The following is a 26,810-nucleotide window of genomic DNA, read 5'->3' as shown; positions in this document are numbered from 1 at the left end:
AGTAGAAAGAGGAAAGGAAGGGAAAATGGACAAATACCCTGTTTTGCATGGTCTCCAGCCTCCTCATCTCTGATGCTGCTTGCCTTTTGTCTGATGTTGATTGTGGCATCTTCCGTTGGCAACGGTGTTTGAAGAGTGGCAGGATCTCCTCCTGTTCCAGCTGTCTTCCTTCTGTTGTGTCCTTTCAAGATATACAAGGCAGCTTAGCATAGTGTGCATGATGACCGGATGAAGCAGCAAATGAGACTAAAAAGGAGAAACGTAGTTGTGAGGGGAAATATCCGGTTTTGTGAGTGTAAGCAGGAATGAGATGCAGTAAAGTGTTCCCTGCCAACTTCACAGAGCCTTGGGAAGGATTCATGGTACTGAGGCAAAGGTAGAGTCCTGCAGGGCAATGCAGAGAGTATGAGAAATGTGAAGGAGCGTTCCCTTTGGCACTGCAACCAGATCCTGGGGATAATGCTACTAGCATTGTCATTTTATGCAACCTCTTACCATGCCCATTGACTAATTTGCTTTGGCACCTGTCGACTATCTGTTGATAGTGAAATATGGAGTGTGAAATATTAGATGAAATAAACATTGTGAGAGAGGAAGTATTAAGGGGTTTAGCCGCTTTAAATGTGGACAAATCCCCAGGCCCGGATGAAAGTATCCCAGGCTGTTAATAGCAGAGGCCCTGACCATCATTTTTCAATCCTCGCTGGCTTCAGGTGTGGTGCTGGAGGACTGCTAATGTGGTACCCTTGTTTAAAAAGGGAGAAAAGGATCGACCGAGTAATTACAGGCCAGTCAGCCTAACCTCGGTGGTGGGAAAATTATTGGAAAGAATTCTGAAGGACAGGATAAATCTTCATTTAGAAAGACACGGATTAATCAAGGATAGTCAGCACGGATTTGTTAAGGGAAGGTTGTATCTGACAAACTTGATTGAATTTTTTGAGGAGGTAACAAGGAGGGTAGATGAGGGTAGTGCATTTGATGTAGTTTATATGGACTTTAGCAAGGCTTTTTATAAGGTTCCACATGGCAGACTGGTCACGAAGTTAAAAGCCCATGGAATCCAGGGCAAAGTGTCAAGTTGGATCCAAAACTGGCTCAGAGACAGGAAGCAGAGGGTAATGGTTGAGACTGGAAGGCTGTTTCCAGTGGGGTTCCGCAGGGCTCAGTACTAGGTCCCTTGCTTTTTGTGGTATATATCAATGATCTAGACTTGAATATAGGGGGTATGATTAAGAAGTTTGCAGATGACATTAAAATCGGCTGTGTGGTTGATACTGAAGAAGGAAGCTGTAGACTGCAGGAAGATATCAATAAATTGGTCAGATGGGCAGAACAGTGGCAAATGGAATTCAACCCGGAGAAGTGTGAGGTAATGCATTTGGGGAGGGCTAACAAGGAAAGGGAATACACGTTAAATGGTAGGACACAGTAGTGTAGAGGAACAAAGGGACCTTGGAGTGCATGTCCACAGATCCCTGAAGGTAGCAGGCCAGGTAGATAAAGTGGTTAAGAAGGCATACAGAATGCTTGCCTTTATTAGCCGTGGCATAGACTATTAAGAGCAGGGGGGTTATGCTTCAACTGTATAAAACACTAGTTAGGCCTCAACTGGAGTACTGCGTGCAGTTCTGGTCACCACATTACAGGAAAGATGTGATTGCACTAGAGAGGGTACAGAGGAGATTTACAAGGATGTTGCTGGGAGTAGAGAATCTTAGCTATGAGGAAAGACTGGATAGGCTGGGTCTGTTTTCCTTGGAACAGAGGAGGCTGAGGGGAGACCTTATTGAGGTGTATAAAATTATGAGGGACCTAGATAGAGTGGATAGGAAGGACCTATTTCCCTTAGCAGAGGGGTCAAAAATCAGGGGGCACAGATTTAAAGTAATTGGTGGAGGGATTTGAGGGAAATTTCTTCACCCAGAGGGTTGTGGGGTTCTGGAACTCACTGCCTGAAAGGGTGGTAGAGGCAGAAACCCTAACCACATTTAAAAAGTACTTGGATGTCCACTTGGGATGCTGTAACCTGCAGGGCTACGGACCAAGAGCTGGGAAGTGGGATTAGGCTGGATAGTTCTTTGTTGGCCGGCGCGGACATGATGGGCCGAAATGGCCTTCTTCCGTGCTGTAACTTTCTATGATTCTATGATGAGAGCACCTCCTTCCTGAAGTTTACTTGTTCTATCAGTATCCCCACCGTTGCATTGGAGAATCTCAAGGCCCTGCTGGAAGCCGTTGCCTGCTGCTGCACAATCTTGTTTTCTCAGTTCCTCATGAAATAGTGCACCTCCCCTTTTAAAAGTACTGCTGCAGGCCTTTTAAGAAACGGCTGTCCTGCCAGATTTCCTGCCCTCCTAATTGGTGAGCTGCTTATTGGGAGTACGTTTCGCACTGGCAGTTTGGCAGATTAATTTAAATTGGGGCCGACTGAAAATCGCACGGGCTCCACGCCGACAACTCCGGGCGGATGCTGAGCATACCCTACCCTGCCTGATGTATGCCCAGATGAATGTTGCCCTCGAGGAGTTTGCAGTTTTTCTGCTTTCCTGGATGATCCTGGTGCAGATTTAGCTTAAAGAGCCAACAATAATATTCAGATGGTCAGACCAGATTTGGCAGCAGACAGCCAGGCACACTCGGAAGTGAAATATCACTTGATTATTGTTGACAATTCAAAAACATTGTACTTAATGTTTACCAGGAGTTTAATACAAAGTGAAAGATTTGAGCTGACTGGGTAGTGAGTGTGACTGTGGTGCCGTATCCCTTCTCATCCTTCTTGATCTGTGTGCATCCTTTGATACGGTTGACCACCCCATCCTCCAACGTCTCTCCTCCGTATCCAGCTGAGTGGGACTGCCCTCGCCTGGTTCCAATCTTATCCCGTCATAGCCAGAGAATCTCTGGGATTGGCTTCCCTCCTCGCTCCTGCACCATTACCTCTGGAGTCCCCTAAGGATCTGTCCTTGGTCCCCTCCTATTATCTACATGCTGCCCCTCGGCTACATCATCCGAAAGCTCAGTGTCGGGTCCCACATGTATGGTGACGACACCCAGCTCTACCTCACCACCGCATCCCTCGACCCCCTCCACTGCTTCTGTGTTGTCGTGCTGCTTGTCCGACATCCAGTACTGCATGAGCAGAAATTTCCTCCCAATTAAACATTGGGAAGACCGAAGCCATTGTCTCTGGCCCCCGCCACAAACTCAGTTCCCTAGTTAGCAACTCCACTCCCCTCCCTGGCCATTGTCACAGGCTGAAACAGACTGATTGCAACCTCAGCGTTCAATTTGACCCTGAACTGAGCTTCAGGCCCCGTATCTAGTCCATCACCAAAACCGCCTCCTTCGCCCTCCAATATCACCCATCTCCGCCCCTACCCCAGCCCATCTGCTTAAACCCTCGACCATGCTTTTGTTACCTCGGCTCTCCTGGCTGGCCTTTCATCCTCCATAAACGAGCTCATCCAAATTCTACTGCCTGTATCCTAACTTGCACCATTCACCCATCGCCCCTGTGCTCGCTGACTTACATTGGCTCCCGGTCCACCAACGCCTCAAATTTAAAATTCTCATCTTTTGTGTTCAATCCCCTCCATGGCCTTGGAGCTCCCTAAATCTGCAACCTCCTCCAGCCCTAGAACCCTTTGAGAACTTATGGTCGTCCAATTCCGGCCTCTTGTGCATCCTCGACTTCCTTCGTCCCACCATTGGCGGCTGTCCCTTCAGCTGTCTAGGCCCTAAGCTTTGGAATTCCTTCCCTAAACCTCGCCTCCATCTCTCCTCCTTAAGACGTTCCTTAAAACATACCTCTTTGACCAAGCTTTTGGCACCTGTCCTAATGCCTCCTTCTTTGGCTCGCTGTCAATTTTGTTTTGTTTTACGCTCCTGTGAGGGGCCTTGGAACATTTTACTATATTAAAGGTGCTAGATAAATGCATGTTGTTGTTGTAATGCAGTATCTTTTCAGCTATGCGATCTGTTTTACATCCTGAACAAATGCAAGGGTGAATATATCCCCTCTGTGGGTATAAGTGTCTCTAGTGAAATGAGTTTGGGTAACCTCAGCCTGTTTTCTTGTTGGTGTAATTGCAAACCACAGCTATCCATAACCTGGTACAAATTGGCACTAAATTATAAATCTCAATTTGAGAGGAAATGAGGATGGTTGGTGATGGAAAGAATTATAGACAAAGCAAAGTTGGTATTGAAGAGAGTGATTTTGAAAATTGAGTTTTATATTACTCTGATGTCTTTCATACAATTTTTCTGGGGTGATTGCTTTTGTTAAAAACTATTTTAGAAATTACCATCATTTACAATCACTGAAAGTTATCTACCAGTAAATGAGAAAGATAGGGTTGCTTTTGATTTCTTTATTCTTTAGCATAGAAATGGGTGCTTCATTCCAATAAAATTAGTGAAATAACATGATCAGATTATTTTCACATGGGATCACTTTCTTGAAAGCTAACTTCATTTGGAATTGAAATTAACAGCACTATTAACCCATGCTAAATGTTTGCTATTGCTATGTGACTTACATCCTAAAATTAACATTTGCCAAAATACATCAGAATTTTCTTGTGTAGGAAATATCCTTGTAGGCAGGAAATTGAATTTATTCCGAGCAATTGAAGGAAAAATGGTAATAACAAATATACTGTTTTTCCCTGTTTCTGGCTAATAGTGGCTATAAAGTTACTAAAAAGAGAATGATGTATATTGGTGATAATACTGACCACCAACAAAAGTGATTGGTACTTGGCCCTTTTGCAAAATGGCAGATTAAAAATTTATTTCCTGCCCGTTTGGAAAATTATGATGGTGATTGTTTCCCCAAGAAAACTATTACAAAGTAGAATTAGAAGTCTAACCCAGTATGTTCACTAATTCATGGTATTGTGCAAATGAAATTCCAACCAATTCTAATACTGAGGCACTGAACTGCTATAGTAGGGTGCAAAGATAGTATTGATTCAGATCTCTTTGTAGCACATTGAAACATTCAGGTTTTTACGTAGTACAGGTTGACTATCCCGTATCCGAAAACTTTGGGACCAGCTGTGTTTCGGTTTTCGGAAATTTTTGGATTTCAGAAGGTATTATTTCAGACTGGAAAACTCTGAACATTAAATTAATTTGGTAATTAGTATTTGTATTTAATATAAATTTTAAAAGTTCAGGCTACCTCTTGCGACTGTTCCGTGTCTCATTCCCCTTCCTGCTTCTCTGTGCTGCCGCTCACAGTCGGTTTACAGCTCCCCCTGCTCCGTATCTGAATTCCTTGACTTAGCGGGGGTCTGGGGCTCGACTGCCGCCGCCAGTTGTGGGAAAGCCGGATATCGGCTGACTCCTATGCTAAGCTGGCCCGCAAATCAGATCAGAAAAGCATCGGCCGCGTCGGGTCATGTTTGGCGCCACTCGGGTTATGTCGTGCGCACGACTTACGCTCCACAAAAAAACTTTCGGTTTTCAGAGGTTTTCGGTTTTCAGAAGTGCTGATAAAGGATAGTCTACCTGTACTTTTATTTAAATGCTGAAAATTGACTCTTTAATGTCATTCCACTTTTTTGACTCCTATTTATGCATGTTGTGATTTTGTTTATATGCTGAATTAAAAAAAAACATCCAGATATTTTATATTTTGTCTTGGAATATTGTGACATTTCATCGTTGCTAGTTACTAATCGTGCATGTTTATGTTTCAGATTTCCAGCATTTACGGATTTTCCTTTATTTTCCGTCTAATATTTCAAATTTTAGGCATTAACCCACTTCTGGTGAAAACAAAAGCACTTACTAAGATGAACAAAAAAGTCTTCAGGATTGTATAATGTGTCTTTTGGGATGTCATTTCAGCTTTGCATCTTTGTAAAAATTGCTTTTATTTGACATTTTTGGCATCTTCATCGAGCTGATTTTAGTTCTCTGCTTTCAGGGTAATTTGGGCAATGTATTTGTCAAGGTTTCAGAAGTGCACACAGCAAGAGACGGCTGCAGATTGTAAACAGTGATATAACATTTTAACATTAGAAATTCAGTGGCAAATATTTAATGGATAGAACTCTATGCATTGTCGTTTTATATAAGTACAATTTGCCAGTGCAGGGGATAAAAATCAAAATCCTTAATTGTGGTTTTATCTTTCTTACTGTCACAAAGGAAGCCACATGAGCTGCAGGGAAGAGTTGAAATAATTGGACAGAGTGCAGCATTCATCCCTACTCATGCATTATTTAATCCAGGGTTGAATTTTGTATCCCAGCTGCTGTACAATGTTGTTGATGCTCCTTGTTTATTTCATTTCATTTTTATTAACCTCTTCGATTTTTATTAGTATTTTATTTTCTGTAGATACAGAGAACTTCAAGAAGGGTCTTGAATGGATGCAATCAGCAGTAATTTACTGTAAATTATCACACACAATGCTATTTTGGTTTTGTTTGAGAAGCAAAATAATTTGAAATGCAAGTCTAATTTTTTTAAATTAGCTTCTGGGCAACTTTGACCTGAGTTCTATTTCTGGTCTGCTGGTTGCATTTTTCCCCAAGTACATTGAAATGCTTTTCATAAGACAGGGGTCGTCTTAAGCTGCTCTGCTCTGACATGCAATAAACATGCCTGCACAAAAGATGATTGCTTCACTGGTACAAGGAATAGATAATGTGCTATTTAAACAACCTTACTATTAGAATTCTGTTCATTTGTTTGAACTAATACAAACCTACAACTGTTTTGTAAGCCTGAATTTGTTAATTTAAGTCAGAGGAAAACATATATATTGTGTTCTACTTCAATAATTACCATCATACATATTAAGTGTGCAGATTGCTCCAGGCCATTTTATTTTCTTTGTCATAAATTATTTTTGTTGAAAGGTCAAATTATCGTGCAGAATGTATCATGGTTTGAAAAAGAGAGATGCAGTTAATTCACCTAAAAAATGCTTATTGAGTTGTAAATGTGATTTTTTTTAATGGTTTGTTCTTCTTGAAGCTAGAAATAAGTGTCGATTTGTGGCTTGTGTTGTATGATACCAGAAAAATAGAGCCGGTTAAAGGCTGGGATGAATAGTCTGGAAGCAAAACATAGAAAGATGAGCAAATACTTAAAATTTAGTGTTGGATGATTGAGTGATAGTACGACTTGCCTTTTTTTATGGCCCTATTGAATCTCTCTTAAAGTTACTCCACTTCAAAATATATATTATTTGCACAGGTTTTACAGGCACTGTACAATAGAGATTTGTTTCTCAGTTAGTCCTTTAAAGTCACCCAGCATGCTTGATGGAAGAATGCTCAGTTATTCGATGCAGTTGTACCTTTGCATTGATATAATGTGGGTGTGACGAACAGCAGGTCCAGTTTCTCTTCTGTTGCTTAGAGAGAATCTCAACACATTTGACCGACTCTTGCTGGAAAAATAATGGCGTGTTAATGAAGCACGTGGTTATTAACTTGGCCAACAAGTTCAGGGGATTAAGAGAAACACCGTGAGTTACGAATCTCCAGAACTTGCTGGTCGATTTGCACCGCTCCGCCGTATTGCTTCGCACAAACGACATGGCATCCCCCGTTATTTTTAAGTTGTTGCTGGATTTTTCACATTAATTGCCCATTAAACTCTTTGCAGAAAGTTAGGGCTGGAACTTAGCAGTATAAGTACCTTTTTAACGATGTAATAATTGTTAATGCAATGCCAATTAACCTCTCTGGCCCAGAAAAGGAGCTATTTAAACTGTTCAATCTCATCGCAAGATAGAATTTTTTTGGGGTGATTACACCTGAAAATATTCTTTGTCCAGTCATTGTACGAGTTCAAGTGTGGGAAAATGTCCCCAGCATATTTTTCCAGGCATTGGACATGTAAAATAATAAATTATTTTGGAAATTTAGAAGGCTGCAGTTTGATCAAGGTTAATGTGACATCCCAAATTGCACAGACAAAACTTGTGATTTCTCAGCCTTTGTAGCCCGGGATTTGTTTGTTTTTAACTTGTTTGGTGAATAATTGTGTCACGTGGTGTGGTGTGGTACTGGCTCAGTAAAAATGAAGCTGGTTTTAAAAAGAAATCTAACTTTTTTTGAACGAATGATTTCATGCAATGTAACTGAATTTTTTTTCGTTCGAAGTGGCCAGTTTCTGCAATGGCTGTAAACTTCAAATCGGGGTGAAGTTGTGCTGTTTACTTTGTACACCACCATTTTCGTGTCCTTTTTAGTTCATTGTAGTTTTTTTTTTAATTGACCATGCCAATGTGAATTTTAGGATTCAACAAGTAGTTTTGTTTCTCTTTTCAAATGTATGTGTGTTGACCATATTTTGTCAATAAATAGGATTCTAGCCTTTGCTGTTGGACAGTTTGCTTACAATAGGCATTTGTTGTGGAGTTGAATGGGCTTGCAGCTGGTGATATTATAGGCAGTTAAGAAAGCCTTGTTAGAACATAAGAAGTAGGAGCAGGAGTAGGCCATACGGCCCCTCGGGCCTGCTCCGCCATTCAATAGGATCATGGCTGATCCGAACCTAGACTCACGTCCATTTCCCTGCCCTCTCCCCGTAACCCCTAATTCCCTTATCAGCTAGGAAACTGTCTATCTCCGTTTTAAATTTATTTAATGTCGCAGCTTCCACAGCTCTCTGAGGTAGCAAATTCCATAGATTTACTACCCTCTGAGTGAAGAAGTTTCTCCTCATCTCAGCTTTGAAAGGGCAGCCCCTTATTCTAAGATTATGCCCCCTAGTTCTAGTCTCACCCATCAGTGGAAACATCCTCACCGCATCCACCCGATCAAGCCCCCTCACAATCTTATATGTTTCGATAAGATCGCCTCTCATTCTTCTGAATTCCAATGAGTAGAGGCCCAACCTACTCAACCTTTCCTCATAAGTCAACCCCCTCATCTCCGGAATCAACCGAGTGAACCTTCTCTGAACTGCCTCGAGAGCAAGTACTGTATATCTTTTCTTAAATATGGAAACCAAAACTGTACGCAGTATTCCAGGTGTGGCCTCACCAGTATCCTGTATAACTGAAGCAAGACTTCCCTGCTTTTAAACTCCATCCCCCTTGCAATAAAAGCCAAGATTCCATTGGCCTTCCTGATCACCTGCTGTACCTGCATACTAACCTTCTGTGTTTCATGCACCAGGACCCCCCAGATCCCTTTGTACTGTAGCACTTCAACTGGAGCCATCTGTTCTAATCCTATTTCTCTACACTTTGCCCGTATCATTTTATGATCTTTCTTTTCAAACGATACTCGATCAGTTCCCTTTTTAAATGATGTTCTAGTTTTTGCCTTGATAGCTTGTGGTAAAGCATTCCATGTTCTTCTCTTTGGATGAGAAGGCTCTCTATTTGAGTATTGCTCAAGAGAACAAGCTCGGACATCATGTTTCTATGTAGTATTGATGTTATTTAATTGGGAGAAATTTCCAAATGAGAGATGTGATTGAGGATTGATTGGTCTGTTTGTTGAGTAGTTGGTAACCATTCACCTGGCCAGATTTGATGAGAATCCATTCTGTACCACACTTCCATTTAAACTAGAAACACTGGCCTAGAAATTCAGTTAGGGGCGCCCAGCTCGCCTGGGCGCCGGAATTACCGCTGCGCGCGGAGCCACTTGCGCCAGCGGGATATTCAGTTTCAGCGCCCCAAGTGGAAGCCGGCCGCTAAACAAGGAAGCGGGGTGCCGAAACTGAATATCGGCGTGCAAAGTGCCGCCACGGCACGCTGCAGTACTGCAGGCCTTCCTCTCACTCTTAAGGGGGAGGTGCCTGCAACAGTGCGATCCCCGCTCGCGAGTGCGGCAAATGAGCCCGGCACCAAGGAGAAGTGCCGGGCTCTCTGGAAACAGCCGGCAATGCCGCGGGGGGAGGGGGGGGGTGTAGGAGGCCGGGGACGGAGGTGCGGGCAGGCGGCCGCCGAAAAAGCGTCCGGCCGCACCTCCACCTTAACTCGCCCCACTACCGGCACAGGTAGGCCCCGTGTACCGGTCGCTGTTTGCGGCCGGCGCAGAGGAGGCGGCAGCGATCAAATATGGCCAGCGGGGCGATAGCGGGGCGCTGCGCACACCGATGACGTCATCGGTGGCGGCGCAGCGCTACAGGCTAACGCCGCCATTAGCGCCCCGCTAAATATCGCGGCAGGTTTGGACAGTGGCGCAAAAGCCCTCTTTGGGCACAAACTGGTGGCGCAGGCCACTGAATTTCTAGGCCACTATCTCTGTTGGTGTGTTTAAATACTTAAAATTTCATTTAATAATTGAAATAGTATTACAACTCATGTTGAAATTTTCAGTAATCCTATGTTCCAACAGCATTTGAATTTTATAATAGCGAGTCACCACAAGGCGACAATCAAAGCATTTTTTTTGGAATTGTGCAGGTGAATAGTTAAAAGATGCTTGGGAAAAGTGACCAAATGAACGCGCAGTACTAGAGATCTACTGTGGCATTGCTTATGGGTAGTGTCAGATCTGGAGGACTGTAGTGATGTTTAGCTGCTCTCAATAGGCAAATTCCCACTAATTGTAGCTACTTTTAAACTGGTGAGATCAATCAAAGGGGCATTTGTAACTTTATAGGCCCAACATCAGTGACTGGAATCCGTTTGCATTTGTAATGAGTCATAGAACATGACAAACTTGAGACAAGACCATCCATCTACCTGATGGATCTCCCGTGGCATTGCCCATGCTGAATTCTAGGCTATGTTTCATGCTAAGTTTCATGCAATGTATTAACAGGACCACTGATTTATGGTGACTGTTAAATTGATTTTTTATTGGCGTTACTGATATTTTTGGGCTTGAGCTCTGCATAGTTTTATGGAAATTAAATTGGTAGACTTTATTACAATTAAATGTTAATTTAACTATGTAGATAATTTTCTCTTGCTTTTCTTTTTAAAATGCAGGATACAGAAGTCGGTGGTAGACAGGCTGCTTCAGGTTGCAGATAGATAGGGGCTAGGTTGTAGGAACTGTATGTAACTGTAGTGAGCAGTTGGGTGCATATGGGGTGGTACTATTGGTGAAGTGGTTCTGGGATTTGTAAACGCTGGAGGATATCGGGATCTGGGAGAGCTAGGAGAGAGATTGTGGGATGTGGAATCACTGGGAGGGGCAAACGTGGTTTTTAGGAGCACTGGGAGGGGGCTAGCAAGATCTGTCAGGAGTGGGAGCCTGTGGAAAATATCAGGGCATCAGGGAGAATTTCTACCAAAAATTCTCACAAATATGCCCTGAATTCAGAAATCTGAATGACAACCAAAAACTCCCATTCCTACTGGGGGAGGAGAGAAGCTGTGTAACACTGGCGGCACACTATGTTACAGCTTGCCATGAACAGAGGGACAACCAGTAAACTAAGAAAAGAGTATATATAAACAATGCGAATGTATATTTATACACTCAGGGATATACCTGTTTATACACTGTATGAATAGAACTGCGTTTATGTGTTCAACCATAAATGTATTTTGATGCTTTGGCAACATAAGATGTACCTTATCATGCCAATAAAGCGATTTTGAATTTGAATTGGGAGAGGGAATTTGGAGTAAGGTAGCACTGGTGGGAGTCCTGGGATGTGGGAGAGGGGTCCTGCACATGGGAGGTTCAACTTGGGATGTGGCAACATTTGGGTTGCAGTGGAAGGGCCTGGAAACAATGGGAAGGGGGCTGGCTGGGTGTGGGAGCATTTGGAGGGAGCTGCTGACAAAACTGCAGTGACCGAGGTTTTTTGTGGCAGGCAGATAGTGGATGGAAAAGTATGGGTGCTCAGTGTAGGGTGATTGGGAGCAATGACGGGCGGCAGGAGGGAGCTGGGGAAGGGTACGATGACGAGGACAAACTTCTGCTTATAATGCAACTGAGTATTTTAAATAATACTGATCTCCCCATTACTGGTGAGAGACTTTTTCCACAAATTCCCCTTTCCCTATGGCTGCCAAACTGCCCACTGTGACTGAACCCTAAGCCAACTTCAGCGAAGTACTGAACTGGCTTCTGCACTTTTACTGTGTGTGGGGGCTTGAAGACTTGATTATTTATAGGTTGGACTCCTGTTGACAATTTATTATTTATATACACACTAAAATGGCCACAGGGAATATATTTTTATAGCCTACTTCTGGGGTTTCTTTACTTGTTTTCACTCGAGGCTTTCTCGGTTTCTCTGTTTCTTTTACGTGAACCCTAGCTCCCTATGTCCGAGTGTATTAATTTGCCCAGATGTTGAGGTGAATTTGTGGCATGCCCAGGAAATAAACCGACAACCCTCTTCAGGTTATTGCTGTTGCTGCTTTTATCATGCGCTTCCATGTGATTCTCCTCGTCACCAGAAGGTGGTAGAATAGGCCCATCATTTAGGCTCGAACTGACAGATATTAAAACAGTGAAAGAACAAGTGAATATTAACAGTAACACTGCACATTTTTTTTTACTATACTTGAGTTTCGCCAGCTCCTTGTGTAGTAGAAAATAAATAACTTGCAACCTCTGTGCTAAACTAGAGTACATGTAATATTCTTGTGTAGTGGTTCTTTTCCTCTTTCCGTTTATGGATGGTATCTGGCTTGACTTTCTTTTGAAGACTACAGACAGACTCTGATTTGGAAAAGACGGACTGATCAATAACTTCAAAATTAAAAGGTGAGGTGGACCTAGTCCACTCCTCTATCACCCCCAGCACCCCTTCCCCTTCGCCTGGCACCTTCCCGTGCAAGCGCAGGAGATGTAACACCTGCCCCTATACCTCCCCCCTTCCCACTGTCCAGGGCCTCAAACACCCCTTCCAGGTGAAACAGCGATTTACTTGTACTACTTGCAATCTAGTATACTGTATTCGCTGCTCACGATGTGGTCTCCTCTACATTGGGGAGACCAAACGCAGATTGGGTGACCGCTTTGCGGAACACCTCCGTTTAGTCCGTAAGGGTGACCCCGAGCTTCCGGTCGCCTGTCATTTTAATTCACCGCTCCATTCCCACTCGGACCTCACCGTACTCGGCCTCTTGCATTGTTCCACGGAAACCCAGCGTAAACTCGAGGAACAGCACCTCATCTTCCGATTAGGCACTTTACAGCCTTCCGGACTCGATATCGAGTTCAACAATTTCAGATCATAACCTCGGCCCCCATTACATTTTTACTTATATTTTTTTATCCACCCCTTTTTTGGTTTTCCCCCCCCCCCCCCCCCTTTCCTTTTTTTTCTCTCTTTCCACATGGCAGCTGTCTCCCATTCTGCCAGCGCATTTCACACCTAATCTAGAGCCGTCTTTTGTCTCCACTAGTCCTATCACCATCTCGTCTCGTTTTGAATACCTCTTAATGTCTCTCCACTTCTTTTGTTTCTCTCCCAGCCCTGCCTTTCGATCTATTTCATTTCCTTTCCAGTTTTGAAAAAGGGTTAGACCCGAAACGTTGACTCTAATTTCTCTCCACGGATGTTGCCTGGCCTGCTGAGTGTTTCCAGCATTTTCTGTTGTTATTTTGGATTGCCAGCACCTGCAGTATTTTGCTATCGTTAAATAACCCAACGGTTCAATTCAGAAAAAAACAGCCAGTCGAGCACATATTTGAACAAATTCCAAAAGATGTTTGTATTTTGAATGAAATGACCTGACCCCTCCCTTGGACACCTGTCTCAGATAGACTGACCAAACTAAGATGGGATATGATTCCTGTGACTGGAGATGACTTGTAACCGCATATGTACCATTGCCGAATTAAATAAAGAAACCATTGCCATGTTAAAACAGAACTGTTTTTGTTTTTATCACAAGCTCTCTTCATTGTATTTCATTTTGTTTTTGCAGTGCTGGGGCTTCTGGTGAACGGGACCAAGCTAAGGGTCTGTCACATTGGAAAAATCAGCCCATCAGAGGCAAGTATAAGTAGACTCAAACTGCACAAGAACAATTTTTAATGTGACTGAAATAGGCACGGCGGGAAAGGTGTTACAAGTAAGTGTGACATTGACAGGAATTGATGTGTGTGTATAGGGAGAGAGAGAGAGAGAGAGATATACTGTATTAGCTTTCCCAGTCAACCACTTAAGCTTAACCTGGTGGTGCTCACTCGGCCATAGGATTTTGTTTATCCTTTCTATCTTCCATCCAGTCAGTATCTCTGATTGCATTTTTCTACCCCCAGAACTTTCGTCGCTTGTGCCTTACCCCTCTCCCTATGCTACGTTAGCCTCCATTACCCTCAGAATCAATTTCTCTAACTCTTGTCTTGACACCTGCACCTTTCACAAACTCCAGTTGATCTTGAGTTCTCATTCACAGATTCCTGCGCACCCATTATCCCAGTTCTTGCCAAGCTCTATTGACTCTCTCTCTCTCCCTCTCTCTCCCAGCACATTAATTTCATGGCCCTCTTCCTCATTTTCAAATCCCTCTACTGTCTAGGCCCACCATATTTAAGTGATCTTCCCTAGCTTTGTCTCTGTGCACATCCACTGCTTGTTCCCCACTCCCTCTGTTCCCTGGTCAGAGCTTCCCTCCCTTCAGTGACTATTCCTTGTTCTCTCAAAACCACTTGGCCTTGCTACCTACCTTTCTCATCGCTTTGGCCATGCTTTTGGTTCCTCCTTCTCCATGAATTTAACCTTTCTCCTGCCAAGTGTCTTCCTTATTCCCCCATAAAGTGCCCAGAGACAATCTACATGAAGGGAGCTATAAAAATGCATGTTCTGTTATATGTTAAATGGTGAAACAAGACGACCTACATTTTAGGATGATCTTTGTTCTTCAAAGAGAGCATCCTCGTCACACTGTTCCCTTCATGCATTGGGGGGGGGCGGTGGGGAGTGTGTAATGTCGAGTTTAATTCTGTTTCACTGTATAGTGTTGGTCAAAATGAAGTGACATTTCATGTCATTGTCATAACGGCACAGAAGGAGGCCATTCGGCCCATCGAGTCCATGCCAGCTCTCTGAAGAGCAATCCAGTCAGTCCCATTCCCCCGCTCTATCCCCGTAGCCCTGCAAGTTTATTTCCCTCAAGTGCCTATCCAGTCTCTCCTTGAAAACATTGAGTGCGCTTCCACCACTTCCGTCGGCAGCGAGTTCCAGGTCCTCACCACTCGCTGCGTAAAAAAGTTTTTCCTCACGTCCCCCCTGTATCTCTTGCCCAAAACCTTAATCTGTGTCCCCTAGTCCTTGTACCATCAACTAGTGGGAACAGCCTTTCCCCGTCTAGCCTATCCAAACCCATCATAATCTTGTACACCTCTATCAAATCACCCCTCAACCTCCTTTGCTCTAATGAAAACAAATCCAGCTTCTCCAACCTGTCCTTGCAGCTAAGATCCCCCATCCCCGGAACCATTCTGGTAAATCTCCTCTGCACCCTCTCAAGGGCCTTCACATCTTTCCTAAAGTGTGGTGACCAGAACTGGACGCAATACTCCAGTTGTGGCCTAACCAGCGCTTTATAAAGGTTCAGCATAACTTCTCTACCTTTGTACTCAATACCTCTATCTATGAAGCCCAAGATCCCATATGCTTTGCTAACCACTCTCTCAATATGTCCCGCCACCTTCAGGGACCTATGCACATTAACTCCCAGGTCCCTCTGTCCCTGCACACTCTTTAAAACTGTGCCATTGAGTGCGTATTGCCTCTCCCTGTTCCTTCTGCCAAAATGCATCACCTCACACTTCTCTGTATTAAATTCCATCTGCCACTTGTCTGCCCATTCTGCTAGCCTTTCTATGCCCTGTTGCAGTTGACTGGTATCCTCACTGTTTGCCAGTTGTGTGTAGGTTTTGTATACTGCTGTATGCAGATATTCATCAATATATTAAAAAGAGATAGCGGCATTAAGTGGCTTCCCAGAAAGTGCTCTAATTTGCAGTGAGGTATGGTGGATGCATCTGAAAATTGATGAAGCCACTACATGGTAGGTAATCTAAAGGGTCTAGGCACTGCAGGGGATTAGAGATTGTCCCGTCACCTCTAGGATTTGGGTTCATATCGACCCTAGTGTGGAACTAAATTGGCAGTTTCAGAAAATGAATGAAACATAGAAACATAGAAGATAGGAGCAGGAGTAGGCCATTCGGCCCCTCGAGCCTGCTCCGCCATTCAATGCAATCATGGCTGATCATCCAAATTCAGTACCCTGTTCCTGCCTTCTCCCCATATCCCTTGATCCCTTTAGCCTTAAGAAATATATCCAACTCCTTCTTTAATATATTTAATGAATTGGCCTCCACTGCCTTCTGTGGTAGAGAATTCCACAGGTTCACCACTCTCTGGGTGAAGAAATTCCTCCTCATCTCTGTCCTAAATGACTTACCCCTTATCCTTAGACTGTGACCCCTGGTTCTGGACTCCCCCGCCATCAGGAACATCCTTCCTGCATCTAGTCTGTCCAGTCCTGTTAGAATTTTATAAGTTTCAATGAGATCCCCTCTCATTCTTCTAAACTCCAGCGAGTACAAGCCCAATCGACCCAATCTCTCCTCATACGTCATTCCTGCCATCCCAGGTATCAGCCTGGTGAATGGTGCCGTAGTGGGTGCTTTTTTGAAGTTGGGTGAAATGCATTGTTAGGAAATTATAGGAAACTTCATTCTGGCATGTAACAATACTATAATCTGATGTAGCAGTGCTTGATGCTCATGTTGGGTGCCAGAAATGAGAAGTCTTCTATTTCTCTAGCACTTAACATCCCTGACCACCTCTGTCCATTATTTTGAAAGTGATGTAAATTCTTGTTATTATTATAGGTATAGTCGACGGCTACATTTGTGGTGTGATTGCAGCACAAATGGCCACTGTCACGTCCCATAGCTTGTTAACCTACGTTGAAGAGGAGAATATCACTGCTTTTAAGGCATTGCTGGAGAAGTACAAGGATGTGGATGAAAGAAATGAGGTAGGAAGTTATTTACAATAACCTTGCTATTTTCCCCCTTTTTTAATTTCAAGATACTAAAATAGGCTGGAGATGTTTAAAAATGCACATTTCTTTTAACTAAAGTAGTTACATGTGTCTTTATTTTTAATTTTTAATTAAAAATTACCTGAGGAGAGAGAACCGTTAACAATGTCCGCTAACATGGGAGCCAGAAGAGGAAGTTGGGTGGTCAGCAGTTTGGTGGGAATAGGGTCGAGGGAGTAGGAAGTGGGTCTCATGGGCAAGATGAGCCTGGGAGAGGTCATGAGGGGCGATTGGAGAGAAACTGGAGAAAGATGAGAGTTCAGGGCTAGGGCAGGGGGGAACCTGCGAGGAAGTTTGGCCCGGTGAGCTAGGGGAAGGAAGGGAAGTGGCAGAGGCAGCTGAACGAATGCTCCATGAGCTTCTCACATTTGTTGTTGGAGGTGAGGGTGGAGGAGACCGGGGACAGGAGTTTAAGAAGACGGTTAGCAGTAGAGAATAGAAGCCGAGGTTTATCTTTGCATTGTCATCTTAGCTTCCTGTGTGCTGCTTTAGTTTCTACTGGAGTAAATATAGAAAGAAAGGAAGTCTTACATTTATATAGCGCCTTTCACAACCACTGGACGTCTCAAAGTGCTTTACAGCCAATGAAGTACTTTTGAAGTGTAGTCACTGTTGTAATGTGGGAAACGCGGCAGCCAATTTGCGCACAGCAAGCTCCCACAAACAGCAATGTGATAATGACCAGATAATCTGTTTTTTGTTATGTTGATTGAGGGATAAATATTGGCCCCAGCACACCGGGGATAACTCCCCTGCTCCTCTTCGAAATAGTGCCATAGGATCTTTTACGTTCACCTGAGAGAGCAGACAGGGCCTCGGTTTAACGTCTCATCCGAAAGACGGCACCTCCGACTGTGCAGCACTCCCTCAGCACTGCACTGGAGTGTCAGCCTAGCTTTATGTGCTCAAGTCCCTGGAGTGGGACTTGAACCCACAATCTTCTGACTCAGAGGCGAGTGTGCTACCCACTGAGCCACAGCTGACACTATAAAAAGACAGTCCAAATTCAAAGCTTCAGTACTCTACTATTTTTTTTTAATGTTGGGTAAGTGCTTAGCATTGGGAGCCAGAGTCTTCAGTTTTCTTAGTGATGTAAAGCTTTGTGAATTTGTTTATCCAGTCATGTGGGTGTGACCACAATTATAGGCTGCTGTCAGACTGGAGCCTGAGGTCTGTCACACCCACACTGTTGACTGACCACTGTTAAGGTAAACAAATGCAACAAACTTTATAGTTTTGGCAATTAAGTAGAATTTTGGGATAATGCCCCCTCTTTTTCTCCCTCAAATCCACCCTCATAAGTTTAGGGTTATGTTGGGAAATGCTTCACTTCTTTTTAAGTGAGGCATTACAGCTTTAAACTGTCAAAATACTTTGCATTTTCAAATACTACATTAATCATTCTTAATAAAGAACATGTTCGAGCATGCTTAGAAATAAGTTTGAGCTGCGACAGCCGATCTTCATTTAATATCTTAACCTGTTGGAGAGGCGTGTAGTTGATCAGTCTATTTGTTTGCTTTGCTACATGCTCTAAAAAGTGTAAAATGCCTAAAGGATACAAGGTATGTATGTATGTATTAATGATAATACTTAAAAAGCTTCACTAAATATAAAACTTTTGTTGATTTTGACGATAATTTGAACATTGGATCTTTGTGTAACTGATTAAGGATTTTACATTGCAGAATGGGCAGACTCCACTAATGTTGGCTGCAGAGCAAGGGAATTTTGAGATAGTGCAAGAATTGCTCAAGAAAGGAGCTAACTGCAACCTGGAAGATGCCGTAAGTACTTTTACTGTATAATCTTAATAACCGAGTAACTATAAAATTGTTTGTGTTTTGTTTAAACTACGTATTTTAAAAATCACTCTTACTTGAGATTCTTTCCCTCTTGGCAGGATAACTGGACAGCTCTTATTTCAGCTGCTAAGGAAGGACATTTAGAAATTGTGAGCGAGCTCATTAACTTCAGTGCTAACCTGGAACACAGAGATATGGTGGGTTTAAAGCAACAATATGCCGTTTTTTTTTGCAGTGATGGAAAGGAACATGTCTGATCATGAGTTATGAAGAGCAGTCTATGTAGTTGTTTGTGAGATGGCTATTCTGGGCTGTTTGAATAAAGAGGATAACTATTTTTGGTGGTTGGGATTGATAAAAACTGAATTTGTCACTATTAATCAGAACAAGCAGTATTTTTTTAATAAATCAAATTGCCTGTTAAGATTAACAGAGGGATTTGTGTTGCATGTAATTAGAACTGCCTAGGTAAGTCAATAATAAAGACCCACACTGTTGGCATGTGACACACGATAAAGAAAATTGAGACCAATGCTTTTGTAGGGATTTGCTTTTAATATAACTAGTTTAGAATGCTAATTTTTGCCTGTATTTAAACCATACCATGGCGTAACATGTTGGCGCGCAAGTAAACTGCACCACGGAGTGAGTAGGATATGAATTCTTCTTATGATTCCTACACTTCGAATTCTGATCTCAGTGAAGCCAGTGTGAGATGATGGCAAGTGGAGGCCAAATTTCTTCTCGGAAGGACGGCAGTCTGCCTCCGGCTGATGTTCCATATAAATCTGTCTTGATCAATGCCTCTGAGCCAGTAGTTTGCCTTTCTGCCTTCTAAGTCAAGAATGGTGTTAGGGAAAGTAATAAAGGGAAGAAGAGAAAAATGTCTTGTTCCGAAAGAACATTACTTACAAGGGTGTTTATATTACACCCATAACATGTTTTCTGTCAGCCTAAACGCAAAGCGTAATCATGTTTTCAGTTTGTATTGGCAGCTTGAATCCTACAGTGCAAGATGTGTTGCTAATTAAACCAGCAAAGTATCTGTACAATAGCTAGCATGGTGTCTAGGGTTCCCTCTAATAATAGAACAACTTTATTTAAAAAGAAACTATAAAGGTGGGAAGATAAAAGCAACCATTTTTAAGGAGAATGCTGCAATATATTATTCAGACAGATGAGGTAGATACAGATTAAAAGTTGAACTGAGCAAATGCTTTGGATCATTGTTATAAAAGTTAGGGTTAGTCTATGGGTGAGTAAATCGGAGCATTGGGAAGTCTGATTTTGAATCCATTCTTTAGTAATGAATCATACCTTTTTAGGTGTTTTTCCTAAACTTTGCACATACTGGTTAGAATTATTTAATGAGTCTACAGACTTGCCTGCAACATGCTGCTTCTAACTCGGTGTTATATTTATGTGAGGGGAAAGAAAACGTAGCTTTTTAAAAGCTGCTTCCTTTTTATTTTGGATGTTGCAGGGTGGCTGGACTTCCCTTATGTGGGCAGCATACAAAGGTCATGCAGAAATTTCAAGATTACTTCTTGAGAAAGGTGCAAACCCAAATATTACTGGACAGGTGAGCAACTTGTCTCTGAATTATGCTAGAACCAACAATTTATTGCATGTAGAGATACCATATTTTCCTTTTGATGTACATGCTTTTCAGTGGATTTGATTTAGGCTTGTACATGTTATGTTGCACTCGGCTAAATCAAGCACACATTCTACATGGAATCTAGAGAAGATTTGTCTGAGATTTGCAGATAATTGATGCAAACTGCTCAGTGCATGATTAGTTATAACACTTCATGAAATGTCTTTTTTTCCCCCCACACGGAAAATATATTTAATTGCTGGATCTCATTGTTCCAGCTTGAGTCTCCATAATGGTGATTTCTGCCAAAGGCTGAGAAAAAAGAAAATAATATATTTTTTGTTCTTTTGAGAAAAGGGGATGGCTGTGTTTTTGAGGGAAATTTGTATTTAAACTCATGTATTGATTTGAAATTTGCTGTGGTGTCAAATAAAGAATTGGTAGAACTAGAAGCCATTGCCTACATCTGGAATTTGTTTATTCTTTTGAGAAAAGAAGGGATGGACCATGTTTTTTTTGGGGGGGGTGGGTCGTTGGGTGGGGTGGTGGAGGGAGGGAGCTGTGCTACATCTTAACTATTGATTGAAATTTGACAACGGACCCAAAACATTACTTAGATCTTGAATTTTGTAACAAGTTTTTTCTAGCCTGTCCATTTTTAAACCATAATTGTAGTAAATAACATCGCAAGAGAAAAGATTAGGACAGGGGAAAGCCATTGTCACATTTTGAGTTATCAGACCATATCGTGACAAGGAAACCTTGGTGTGATATGTCAAAAATACTACTGTTGAGCGAAACTTGGCTTTCAAGGGGTTAAATTCACAGGATAGAGGCTCGGTTAAAATATGAATGGGGGTCTGAACCAGTGTCCTGCTGACAATGAAAACTACTTTGACGTTCAAGTGATCATTCGCACTAATTGCTTTTCTGACAGCTCTATTCATGTGAAACCAGTAGGGGTAGTTGCCACGTTAGGTTGGTAGATTCCGCTCTTGCGGAGTGGGTACTCAGTTTGACTAAACTGTGACACGAGTTGGGATTTTATTTAGAAAAAGAGAGCTGAGCAAGCTAGAGGCAGCCAGACAGCAAATGGCTGTGAATAGGATTGAATATAGGAGAAGAGAATTAGAAAATTAACTTCAAGCTGATCCACTGATGTGGGGTAGTGCAGCGTCTTCATTATTTTTATATTACACACAAACTAGTTGTATTGATAGAAATAAGTGAATCTGATCATAACTAATTTCTGTATGTTCGCCTAATGGAAATAAAGCAGTGTAAAAAAATTTGTATCAAGTTTCAACTTGCTTTTTGAAGAGATTAAAGAAATACACATGCAAAAGACACACTTATTCGGACCAATTCTCAAGGGGATGCTATTGTTACTCCCCTGGACTATGCTATTGTATGAGTAGTTGTGAGTCAATTCCCATAATAGTAACACACACAGACCCCTTGCGGGAGCAACTGACACTAGTGAACCCAAGAAGGTATCCATGGCGGACCTGAATTTGTGAAGAGGCACTTCGCCTACTGAAACTCATCATTATAGAATCAGACTTCCCTTCTAGCTTCACATCCAAATACATTTTGGCTTCCCTGAATGGTTTGTCGCACAGCCACCCAGCCTAACATGCTATTCCAGCCATTTATTACATTTTGTTTAAAGAAACTTTTGTTCACGTGTTTTACTTCAGTATATTTTAAATGCATACTTTGAGATTCATTTTTTGCATGTTTATATTTTCTCTTAATATCTTCATATGTTTCAATAGTAATCGGTTAATGAAAGCTTGGCATTTTTATTAGCAGTATAGTGTTTATCCTATCATTTGGGCAGCTGGACGAGGGCATCATGAAATTGTTGAAATGCTTCTACAGCATGGAGCCAAAGTCAACTGTTCTGACAAAGTAAGTAGGCTCAACTGTTCTGACACAGTAAGTATGTAACATGTAACATAAAATCAAATGCTTAATTCCAGCTTCTGCATAGAAGTGTAACACAAATGTAATCTTCATGATTTGATAAATACAGAAAGTCCAGATTGATAGATTCATATTAGGATTTCTTAGCAAACTGATTCAAGGAGACAGTTGAGGATGAATGGAAATGGAACTAGTGAAAATTGTAACCAGAACTATTCTAGTTACAGGAAACTTCGCGATATCCGGCACCGACGGGACCGGCGTGATGCCGATCTATGAAAACTTCCGGACAGACCAGCGCTAATGTTGAAGGATACGGAGGTTTTCATCTCCGTATCTGACAACAAACACTGTTGCTTAGCAACAGCGTGTAAACAGTCGGCCCGTACCTTGGAAGCGTCTCTGTAGCTTAGCAACAGCTTCAGAGAGGCTTTCCAGAGACTGACTGTTTAAAAAAAAAAAAATGCTAGGAGAAGAAAAAAAAAGAAGAAAAACCTAACAGAACGGCTGCTGATTTCTGCCGTTAGATCGAGGTTTCCGGACATACAACCTCCGGATAAACCAAAGTTTCCTGTATCTCTTCTAATCAGTGTAATTCTGAGATTTATAATTTTGTTTAACATTTTTCTATTGATGCCAGTATAATATGCCACATTCTGGGACAATAGTTCAGATGGGAAGGAAATTTTCAAATCTTGCACCAATGGATTGCCTGGAAAACTGTACAGCAGTCATGCCATTATGGGGCTCCAATTACAACATAATAGGAAATGAAAGCAGTTTCCTTTCTGTAGTAAAGGGCTGGAGGAAGCCCCCATTGATGTCATCCAAATGATTTCCTATCTCTAAATGTCATACTGCGGTTATACCTGAGGCCTGAATTGTCAGGCTGTAAGTAGAAGCCACAACTGTGTGTTTGCAACATTTTTTTGTTTCCAGTTTACTCTTCATAAAGCTCTTGTCGTCTTACGACTTAGTGCTATACGCATACAGAAGAACAATAGATTGCACGGAGTTAGGAGAGAACCAAAATTTTTGAAAATAATTGGTCTCTTTTGTAGGCACCGTGGAGGCTGCCAGTATCCCTACTCTGCAGCAGGCCTCCAAGAAACTCTCCACTTCAAATCTGGCGCAACTCCCTGGTGGAGACTGGAGGGCGTGCCTCCACTATTTAAACGACCTTGTGGCTGGAAGGTCGGGTCAATGGCACGTCTGTGTGATGGGCAGAAGTCCTATCCTGCCAGAGATGCAGCCTAGTGGAGCCGCAGAAGTTCCAGGCTGATTTGAGCCGATGGCATTCTGTGATACCGAGTTACCATTTTGGTAGTTTTAATTATAAGAAAAGTGAGTGAACATTGTTATCTGATATGGCACCTGGATCGAAGCTGCACAAGCACCATCCTATATACTTACCAAAATAAGGTTTTATTTTTAGCACAGAATAATATTATGCCAAGTTTGTTCTGTTATTTACGATTCTAAGATGCAGTACATATCATTTAGATGCTTTCAGGATTTGTTTGCTTGTGTGTTTTGAAATTTGATCATAAGTTTCTGTCTGCCACTCAGTATTGGAATGCTGACATATTTAATATATTTGCCAAAAAATGGTAACCTGTTTAGTGAAATGAGTCCACTCCTGCAGCCGTCTAGCTAGCAGTTAATTAAATTCTTCAAAGTGCTGGGCCCAAAATGCAGCTAATATTAAGCATTAAAGGTATTGGTACTCTAATTCACTGTATGGTGGAATATTCTATAATGGAAAATATTTGCAAACTATTCACAAGGAGCACTTTGAACAAAAACTGTTTGGCCCCGTTGAGCGTAACCATGTGGCTTGGTAGCCATTCTTGCTTCTGCTGTGATTCGCAGTCAGAAAGACTTCCTTACTGAGCAACAGTGTCTGAAGGCCAGACTGCAAGAACTGGAAAAATGCCCAGGGTCCTTATTGTGGCTGATGGGCACACTTGAACTGCACCCAAAGCATTAGAATCGGAGAGAGATTGCCTTCAGCAGTGGGGTCAAATTGCTGTGGAAGTAAGCTGGATCTGACTGTGTATAGGAAAGGTGTTACCTCCGTGCCCATAAAAAGGTTTGGGTTTTTAACTTGCATATGTGTTGAGGACAGGGGAAAGGTTGGCTTGGCTGACCTCAGCTAAAGATAAGATGGTTTGACCTAGGAAAGCCAGCTTGGTGCTAGCCATTACTGTCTTCAAATGACAGGAAACTCTCGTTTAAACGGCACCTAAATATCCGGAATTCCCTATTAACCGGCAAAATTCTCACTCCGAAAACAACACCTCAATAACCAGCAATGTTGCCGAGTCCCCCGCGGTGGTGGGGGTAGTTCTCCAAACTGCCACTACTCGGCTTCTTGGCGCTGTCGGAAGTCGGAACACCTCAAAGCCCCATAACAGGAGTCTGACTCTCCCGCGCTGCCGGTAGTCTCTTCTGATCTGCCATTTTACAGGGGTACTGTGTGTCTCCCATGCTGCTGGTAGTCATTGCATTGCATTACCCTCAACTGGCAGTACTGTACTTAATCAAGCATCTTCCACCATCCATTTAACACAACATTCTGTAGGTGAGTACCCAATTACTGTATACTGCACATTTCTTGATTTTTAAAAAATTTTCTTTGTTAAAAACAGCCTCGGTAGATAACCCTCTCCGCCATCCGGAATTTTTAATCAACCGGCAATCCGTCGGTGCCGGATACCAAAGAGTTTCCTGTACTTTTTAACTGTTCTCAATGGGGACAGAATGGCTGCACCGTTTTTAGAATTCCCCTAAAAAGACTACAGCATTAACACCTAAAAGCAGTAGAACTGACACTCTAAGCCACTGCTAAATGACTATGAAAGGTTATCCTAGGCTATCTGCAAGGATAGGGATTTTGCCTGTTTGTGCGAAGGTGAGGCCTATTTTGCAAGTTCTTTAAGAATTTTGGATGGATTTACAGAGTGCCAGATCAAGGTCCAAGATGCCCAAAGGCAGCAGCTACCGATTAGAATTATGCAAGAACTACAAGGCCTCATTCCAATAATTCAGAAGCTATCCTACTCCACCGAGGACCACCTTCAACCTGTTGTTACTTAGTGGAGGAGCTTCACCACAGGTGGTAGGGCAGAAAACATAAAAAACGAACTTGTCTTTACATTTTGAATAGGGTTCCCTCGCATTTCAGGGCCTGTTCAAATCATCCAGTAAATAATTCACTTGTAAACATACCGGTGACTGAATTATCCTGACATTTGCACTGGGTTGTCATCAAGTAGTTGTCGAAGAATTAATATTCCATTTTCTTTGAGATTATAAGATGTATGGGGGATTCTGTCCACAATCGTGGAACTGCCCCTTTTGTGGGGTACGGTAGCATAATGGTTATATTACTGGATTAGTAATCCAGAGGCCTGGAATAATGATCGAGAATGTGAATTCAAATCTCACTATGGCAGTGTGAATTTGAATTCGGTTTAAAAAAAATTAAAAAAAAAATCTGGCATAAATTGCCGTAAAAACCCATCTGGATTACTAATGTCCTTTAGGGAATGGAACCTGCCATCCTTACCCGGTCTGGCCTATATGCTGACTGTTAATTGCCCTCTAAAATGGCCGAGCAAGCCACTCTGTTGTATCAAACCGCTACAAAAAGTAAGATAAACCACATGGACCACTCGTCTGTGACTTAGGCATCGGACACAACAAAGACACACCTAGCCCAGTCGACTCTGCAAAGTCCTCCTCACTAACATCTGGGACCTGGTGCCAAAATTGGGAGAGCTGTCCCATGGACGAGTCAAGTAACAGCCTGACCTAGTGATACTCACAGAATCGTACCTATAAGCCAACATCCCAGACTCCCATCACCATCACAGATGGGGGCATACTGGTATACAGTCGGGTGGGCGAGGCTCTGAGAGCCTCAACATTGACTCCAGACCCCATGAAGTCTCATGGCTTCAGGTCAAACACGGGCAACGAAATCTCCTGCTGATTACCGCCCTCCCTCAGCTGATGAATCAGTACTCCTGCATGTTTAACACCGTTTGGAGGAAGCCCTGAGGGCAAGGGCACAGAATATACTCTGGGTGGGGGACTTCAACATCACCAAGAGTGTTTCGGTAGTACCACCACTGACTGAGCTGGCCGAGTCCTGAAGGATGTAGCTGCCAGACTGGGCCTGCGGCCCAGAGGTGATAGAATCAGTACAGGGGAATAACCTACTTGATCTCGACCTCACCAGTCTACCCGTCACAGATGCATCTGCCCATAACAGTATTGGTAGGAGTGACCACCGCACCGTCCTTGTGGAAATCTAGTCCCATCTTCACACTAAGGACACCCTCCATTGTGTCGTGTAACACTACCACTGTGCTAAGTGGGATAGATTAAGAAAAGATGCTCAAAACTGGGCATCAATGAGGCGCTATGGGCCATCAGCAGCAGAATTAACTGTATTCCACCACAATCTGTAGCCTCATGACCTGGCATATCCTGC

At 42.7% G+C, this 26,810-nt stretch overlaps 1 protein-coding gene across 8 annotated transcripts in view; it reads left to right on the top strand.

The window, feature by feature from the left end:
* The window catches only part of kidins220b (kinase D-interacting substrate 220b), a 185,293-nt gene that overhangs the window by 33,948 nt on the left and 124,535 nt on the right, over positions 1-26,810 (top strand). For 5 of the 8 annotated variants that reach the window (XM_085996353.1, XM_085996361.1, XM_085996360.1 and 2 more), the window contains exons 2-7: positions 13,838-13,905; positions 16,761-16,909; positions 18,664-18,762; positions 18,879-18,977; positions 20,264-20,362; positions 22,193-22,294. In XM_085996353.1, coding sequence (XP_085852479.1) covers positions 16,802-16,909; positions 18,664-18,762; positions 18,879-18,977; positions 20,264-20,362; positions 22,193-22,294 — 507 coding nt within the window. In that variant the 5' untranslated portion in view covers positions 13,838-13,905; positions 16,761-16,801. Of the gene's footprint in view, positions 1-13,837; positions 13,985-16,760; positions 16,910-18,663; positions 18,763-18,878; positions 18,978-20,263; positions 20,363-22,192; positions 22,295-26,810 lie in introns of those variants that run through there. The other 3 variants (XM_085996355.1, XM_085996358.1, XM_085996354.1) reach the window with 2 other exon arrangements.

The sequence above is a fragment of the Somniosus microcephalus genome, chromosome 9 (assembly GCF_052327205.1).
Source record: "Somniosus microcephalus isolate GS21.2 chromosome 9, FLI_Smic_1.0, whole genome shotgun sequence".
Lineage (NCBI taxonomy): Eukaryota > Metazoa > Chordata > Chondrichthyes > Squaliformes > Somniosidae > Somniosus > Somniosus microcephalus.
Note: the sequence above shows the minus strand (reverse complement) of the source record. Positions and strands in the feature narration are given on the sequence as shown.